A 7,089-nucleotide genomic window follows, 5' to 3' on the forward strand; every position below is an offset into this window, starting at 1 on the left:
GCCCGTGCTGGCTCACAGGGGGTTACTGGGGGGTCCCTAGGGTTATTGGGGGGGGGTCTCTAGGGTCACTGGTCCATACTGGTCCATACTGGTACTCACCCTGGCGCTCCGCCCGCAGCCCGTGCTGGCTCACCGCCACCACCTGCCCCCCCAGCTGCAGCCGCACCAGCGCCCGGCCGGTCTCGGGGTCCAGCGCCTCCACCTGGCCGGGCAGGGAAAGACAGACCAGTTAGGGACCAGTTAGGGACCGGTCAGACCAGTTAGGGACCAGTTAGACCAGTTAGAGACCAGTTAAAAACCGGTCAGACCAGTTAGGGACCAGTTAGGGACCAGTTAGAGACCGGTCAGACCAGTTAGAGACCGGTTAGAGACCAGTTAGACCAGTTAAAGACCAGTTAGAGACCAGTTAGGGATCAGGGAGAAACCAGTTAGGGACCAGTCAGACCAGTTAGAGACCGGTGAGACCAGTCAGAGACCAGTTAGAGACAGGTCAGAGACCAGTTAGAAACCAGTTAGACCAGTTAGAGACCAGTTAGGGATCAGGGAGAGACCAATTAGGGACCGGTCAGACCAGTTAGGGATCAGGGAGAGACCAGTCAGAGACCAGTTAGAGACTGGGCAGACCAGTTAGGGACCAGTTAGGGACCAGCTACTGCTGTATACTGGTCCATACTGGTCCATACTGGTTTATACTGCTCTATACTGGTCTGGACTGGTCTGTACTGGCCCATACTGCTCTATACTGACCCATACTGGTTTATACTGGTTTATACTGGTTTATACTGGTTTATACTGGTCCGTGGTGCTCTCACCTTGCCTCGCAGGCCGTGGTGGGGTCCGCCCTCGATGCCCACCCAGCACCGCCCGGCACTGGTCCATACTGGTTTATACTGCTCTATACTGGTCTGGACTGGTCTGTACTGGCCCTTACTGCTCTATACTGACCCATACTGGTCCATACTGGTTTATACTGGTTTATACTGGTCCATGGTGCTCTCACCTTGCCGTGCAGGCCGCGGTGGGGCCCGCCCTCGATGCCCACCCAGCACTGCCCGGCACTGGTCCATACTGGTCTGTACTGGTCTATATTAACCCATACTGGTTTATACTGGTCTATACTGGTTTATACTGGTCCGGGCCATGCTCACCTTGCCGCGCAGGCCGCGGTGGGGCCCGCCCTCGATGCCCACGGTGTCTCCCGTGGCCGGGCCCTGCTCTATACTGGTTTATACTGGTCCATACTGTCCCGTACTGGTTTATACTGGTTTATACTGGTTTATACTGGTCTATACTGGTCCGTGGCTCTCACCTTGCCGCGCAGGCCGCGGTGGGGCCCGCCCTCGATGCCCACGGTGTCTCCCACGGCCAGGCCCTGCTCTATACTGGTTTATACTGGTCTATATTAACCCATACTGTCCCGTACTGACCCATACTGGTTTATACTGGTCTATACTGGTTTATACTGGTTTGTTCCGCTCTCACCTTGCCTCGCAGGCCGCGGTGGGGCCCGCCCTCGATGCCCACGGTGTCTCCCACGGCCGGGCCCTGCTCTGTACTGGTTTATACTGGTCTATATTAACCCATACTGTCCCGTACTGACCCATACTGGTCCATACTGGTCCGTACTGGTTTATACTGGTTTATACTGGTCCAGGCCATGCTCACCTTGCCTCGCAGGCCGCGGTGGGGCCCGCCCTCGATGCCCACGGTGTCTCCCACGGCCGGGCCCTGCTCGGGGGCTCGGGGGGTGCCGGGGGGAGGGGCGGCCTCGGCCCCCAGCCCCAACCCCCGCGGGCGGGGCCGCTGCTCCAGGGGGGGCACCACCCTGGGGGGGGGGAAAAACGGGGTGGGGGACCCCAAAATACACCGGGGGGACCCCAAATACACCCAGGGGACCCCAAATACACCCGGGGGGGGGATAAAAACGGGGTGAGGGACCCCAAAATACACCAGGGGGGACCCCAAAATACAGCCTGGGGGTGAGGGACCCCAAAATAAACCGGGGGGGCCCCAAAATGCAGCCTGGGGGTGAGGGACCCCGAAATACACCCGGGGACCCCAAAATATACCCGGGGACCCCAAAAGACACCCGGGGGGACCCTAAAATATACCAGGGGGACCCCAAAATACAGCCTGGGGAGGAGGGACCCCAAAATAAACCGGGGGGACCCCAAAATACACCCGGGGGACCCCAAAATACAGCCTGGGGGTGAGGGACCCCAAAATGCACTGGGGGGACCCCAAAATACAGCCTGGGGGTGAGGGACCCCAAAATGCACTGGGGGGACCCCAAAATACAGCCTGGGAGGGAGGGACCCCCAAATACACCCGGGGGACCCCGAAATACAGCCTGGGGAGGAAACGGGGTGAGGGACCCCAAAATGCACCCGGGGGACCCCAAATACACCCTGGGGGGGGGGGGGAAATGGGGTGAGGGACCCCTAAATACATCCGGGGGACCCCAAAATACAGCCTGGGGGGGAAATGGGGTGAGGGACCCCAAAATGCACCCGGGGGGGACCCCAAAATATACCCGGGGGTGAGGGACCCCAAAATACACCCGGGGAACCCCAAAATACACTGGGGGGGGGATAAAAACGGGGTGAGGGACCCCAAAATGCACCCAGGAACCCCAAAATATACAGGGGGACCCCGAAATGCACCGGGGGGGGACCCCAAAATATACCCGGGGGGGAAAATGGGGTGAGGGATCCCGAAATGCACTGGGGACCCCGAAATACACCAGAGGTACCCCAAAATCCACCCTGGGAGGGTCAGAGCACCCCAAAATCCAGCCTGGGAGGGTCAGGGCACCCCAAAATCCACCCTGGGAGGGTCAGAGCACCCCAAAATCCAGCCTGGGAGGGTCAGGGCACCACAAAATCCACCCTGGGAGGGTCAGGGCACCCCAAAATCCAGCAGAGGGAATCAGGGCACCCCAAATCTCCCTTCGAGGCCTGGCCCCCCACGGTCGGATGTTCAGGGGTCCCCCCCAGTTTTGGGGGTATTCAGGGGTTCCAGGTGCCCCCCCCCCCCCCCCCCAGAATTTGGGGTCCCTCCCCCCCTCTGCCTCAGCCCAGCCCCCATCTTTGGGGGGCTCAGGGGTGCCCCCCCAGTTTGAGGGTGCCCCACTGACCTGGGGGGCTCAGGGGTGACCCCCCAATTTAGGGGTGCCCTCCTGGGGGTTCAGGAGTGCCCTCCCAGTTTGGGGGTGCCCCACTGACCTGGGGGGGTTCAGGGGTGCTCTGGGGGTCTCAGGGGTGCCCCCTCTCCTGATTTGGGGTGCCTGGGGGTTCAGGGGTTCCCCCCTTGGTTCAGGGGTGCCCCCCAGTTTGGGGGTGCCCTGCTGGGGGGTTCAGGGGTGCTCTGGGGATCTCAGGGGTGCCCCCCACACACACCTGGGGGTTCAGGGGTTCCCCCCTTGGTTCAGGGGTGCCGCCCAGTTTGGGGGCGCCCTCCTGGGGGTCTCAGGGGTGCCTCCCACCCTGGTTTCGGGGTGCCCCCCTGGCTCACCTGGGAGTTCAGGGGTGCCCCCTGCTCCCAGTTCAGGGTGCCCCCCACTCTCACCTGGGGGTTTGGGGTGCCCCCCTCCCGATTTGGGCTGCCCATCGCCCCTCCCCCGGGGTTCGGGGTGCCCCCTGTGGTTTTGGGGTGCCCCCCGGGGTTTTGGGGTGCCCCACTTGGCTCACCTGGGGAAGGTGCGGCCGATGCCCTGGCCCTGGCTCCAGCCCATCCCCCCTCCCCCGGGGTTTGGGGTACCCCCGGGGTTTTGGGGTGCCCCCTGTGTTTTTGGGGTGCTCCCTGTGGTTTTGGGGTGCCCCCCGGGGTTTTGGGGTGCCCCACTTGGCTCACCTGGGGAAGGTGCGGCCGATGCCCTGGCCCTGGCTTCAGCCCATCCCCCCTCCCCCGGGGTTTTGGGGTGCCCCCGGGGTTTTGGGGTACCCCCGGGGTTTTGGGGTGCCCCCTGGGTTTTGGGGTTCCCCCCCTGCTCACCTGGGGAAGGTGCGGCCGATGCCCTGGCCCTGGCTCCAGCCCATCCCCCCTCCCCTGGGGTTTGGGGTGCTCCCCGTGGTTTTGGGGTGCCTCCTGTGGTTTCGGGGTGCCCTGCTCACCTGGGGAAGGTGCGGCCGATGCCCTGGCCCTGGCTCCAGCCCATCCCCCCTCCCCTGTGGTTTTGGGGTGCCCCCCTGGCTCCCCTGTGGTTTCAGGGTGTCCCCTGTGTTTTTGGGGTGCCCCCTGTGGTTTTGGGGTGCCCCACCTGGCTCACCTGGGGAAGGTGCGGCCGATGCCCTGGCCCTGGCTCCAGCCCATCCCCCCTCCCCCGGGGTTTTGGGGTGCCCCCCGGGGTTTTGGGGTGCCCCCCGGGGTTTTGGGGTGCCCCCTGTGGTTTTGGGGTGTCCCCGGGGTTTTGGGGTTCCCCCCCTGCTCACCTGGGGAAGGTGCGGCCGATGCCCTGGCCCTGGCTCCAGCCCATCCCCCGCAGCATGGCCAGCCCGAACTGCCCCACGGGCACGGCCTCGTAATCCTGGGGGGTCTGCGACACAACGGGGGGCTGGGGGCGCTGGGGGCGCTCTGGGGGTCCCCGGGGCAGGGGGGCTTTGGGGGTCCCCGGAGCAGGGGGGGCTGGGGGCACTCTAGGGGTCCCCGGGGGGCTGGTGGTGATCTGGGGGTCCCCGGGGCAGGGGGGGCTGGGGGCGGTCTGGGGGTCCCTGGGACAGGGGGGGCTCTGGGGGTCCCCGGGGCAGGGGGGGCTGGGGGTGGGCTGGGGGTCCCCGGGGGGCTGGAGGCGCTCTGGGGGTCCCCGGGGCTCATGGGGGCTGGGGGCACTCTGGGGGTCCCCGGGGCTCGTGGGGGCTGGGGGCACTCTGGGGGTCCCCAGGGCAGGGGGGGCTGGGGGCGCTCTGGGGGTCCCCGGGGCAGGGAGGGTCTGGGGGTCCCAGGGGCAGGGGGCGCTGGGGGCGCTCTGGGGGTCCCCAGGGCTCAGGGGGGGGCTGGGGGTCCCCGGGGTAGGGGGTGATCTGGGGCTCCCTGGGGCAGGGGGGGCTAGGGGTGATTTGGGGGTCCCCGGAGCAGGGGGGGCTGGGGGTGATTTGGGGGTCCCCGGGGCAGGGGGGGCTGGGGGCGCTCGGGCTGAGCAGGGCACGCTGGGCTGGGGGTCCCGGGGACTTGGGGAAGGGGCACGCCGGGGGTCTGGGGGTGTTTGGGGGTCCCAGGTGAGGTCACTTTGGGGGTCCAGGGGTTGTTCAGGGGTCCCAGGGCTCCGGGGGTCCCAGGGCTCCAAGGGTCACTCTGGGGGTCCCAGGGCTCCGGGGGTCCAGGGGGGTGTTTGGGGGTCCCAGGGGATGTTTGGGGGTCCCAGGGGGTGTTTGGGGGTCCCAGGGCTGTGGGGTTCCGGGGGGATATTTGGGGGTCCCAGGGGGGTGTTTGGGGGTCCCAGGGCAGGGGTCAGTCACTCTGGGGGTCCCGAGGTATTTGGGGGTCCCAGGGCTGTGGGGGTACCAGGGGGGTGTTTGGGGGTCCCAGGGGATGTTCAGGGGTCCCAGGGCTGTGCGGGTCCCAGGGGGTGTTTGGGGTCCCAGGGTGAAGTCACTTTGGGGGTCCCAGGGGTTGTTCAGGGGTCCCAGGTGAGGTGACTTTTGGGGGTCCCAGGGGTTGTTCAGGGGTCCCAGGGCACCGGGGGTCCCAGGGGATGTTTGGGGGTCCCAGGGGTGTTTGGGGTCCCAGGGCTGTGGGGGTCCCAGGGGATATTTGGGGTCCTAGGGGATGTTTGGGGGTCTCAGGGGATATTTGGGGGTCCCAGGGCTGTGGGGGTCCTGGGGGATGTTTGGGGGTCCCAGGGGGGTGTTTGGGGGTCCCAGGGCAGGGGTCAGTCACTCTGGGGGTCCAGGGGGGTGTTTGGGGGGGTCCCTTGGGGGTGTTTGGGGGGGTCCCTCAGGGAGTGTTTGGGGGTTTTGGGGGGTGTTTGGAAGGGTCCCTCGGGGGTGCTTGGGGGTCCCTCAGGGATCTCGGGGGGTGTTTGGGGGGGTCCATCGGGGGGTGTTTGGGGGGGTCCCAGGGGGGTGTTTGGGGGGGTCCCAGGGGGGTGTTTGGGAGGGGTCCCTCGGGGGTGTTTGGGGATCCCTCGGGGGTGTTTGGGGGGTCCCCCGGGGGTCTCACCGGCTGTGCCCCGGTGCCCGTGTCCCTGTCCCTGTCCCGGTCCCGGTCCCGGTCCGGCGGCGGCAGGGGGATGGCCACGGGGGGTGCGGGGTCGCCATTGGGGCGCTCCTGGCTCTGCCGGGCCTCTGCGGGCCGGGGGGGTCGGGGGCGGTCAGGGGGGCTCGGCCGGGCCCCCCAAACACCCCCCGGGACCCCCGACTCACCCTGGAGCAGCTCCTGCACCGCCTGCGCCTCCACCGAGGGGGGGTCCGCGCTGGGGGCGGGGTCTGTGCGGGGGGCGGGGTCTGTGCGGGGGGCGGGGTCTGTGCGAGGGGCGGGGTCCTTGAGGGGGGCGGGGTCTGTGCCGGGGGCGGGGTCTCTGTCGGCGCGGGGGGGCTCCGGGTTCCTCCAGCGGTGGGAGGGGATCAGGGGGATCACCAGCTCCTTCTTGGGGGGCGGGGCCGGCCGCGTGCTGGGGGTGGGACCAGAGGGTTAGCCACGCCCACAAACAAAGCGACTCCGTTAAACAAAGGGGTGTTCCCGGCCAGGAACCACGCCCCCGGCAAGCCACGCCCACACAGCAGCCGCACAGATACCGTGGTCAGGCCACGCCCCTTTTGACCATATTAGGAACATGCCCTGAAGCCCCGCCCCTACTCAGCCCCGCCCCATGCCCCGCCCACTGGAGCATCCCTGGCCAAACCGGCAGCGAAGCCCCGCCCCAGAGCCAAGCCCCGCCCCCAAAGGAGCCTCGGGGGCGTGTCCCACCCTTAAGCCCCGCCCCTGCCCGCCCACCTGAGCAGCTCCCGGTCCTCCACGGCCGTCAGGAAGTCGGTGTCGCTCTCGGTGTCACCGCCGCCGCCCGGCTCCGCGCACGGTCCCGCGGGCAGGGGCCGCCGCCGCTCGGTCCTGCGGCTGAAGGCGAAGGACACCGGCCCCGTGCCCGGTCCCGGT

At 67.2% G+C, this 7,089-nt stretch overlaps 1 protein-coding gene across 1 annotated transcript in view; it reads right to left on the minus strand.

Moving 5' to 3' along the window:
• Nucleotides 1-3,948, minus strand: part of GPKOW (G-patch domain and KOW motifs) — a gene marked incomplete at its 3' end in the record, with an annotated part of 5,790 nt that extends 1,842 nt beyond the window's left edge. The window contains exons 1-3 of the mRNA XM_084224019.1: nucleotides 3,690-3,948; nucleotides 1,666-1,825; nucleotides 100-202 (exon numbers count right to left, since the gene is read on the minus strand). Of these exons, the coding sequence (XP_084080145.1) occupies nucleotides 100-202; nucleotides 1,666-1,825; nucleotides 3,690-3,733 (307 nt within the window). The 5' untranslated portion in view covers nucleotides 3,734-3,948. The remainder of the gene's footprint in view (nucleotides 1-99; nucleotides 203-1,665; nucleotides 1,826-3,689) is intronic.
• Nucleotides 3,949-7,089: the final 3,141 nt, after the last annotated feature.

This window comes from Fringilla coelebs (genome assembly GCF_963513975.1).
Source record: "Fringilla coelebs genome assembly, chromosome: 33".
Lineage (NCBI taxonomy): Eukaryota > Metazoa > Chordata > Aves > Passeriformes > Fringillidae > Fringilla > Fringilla coelebs.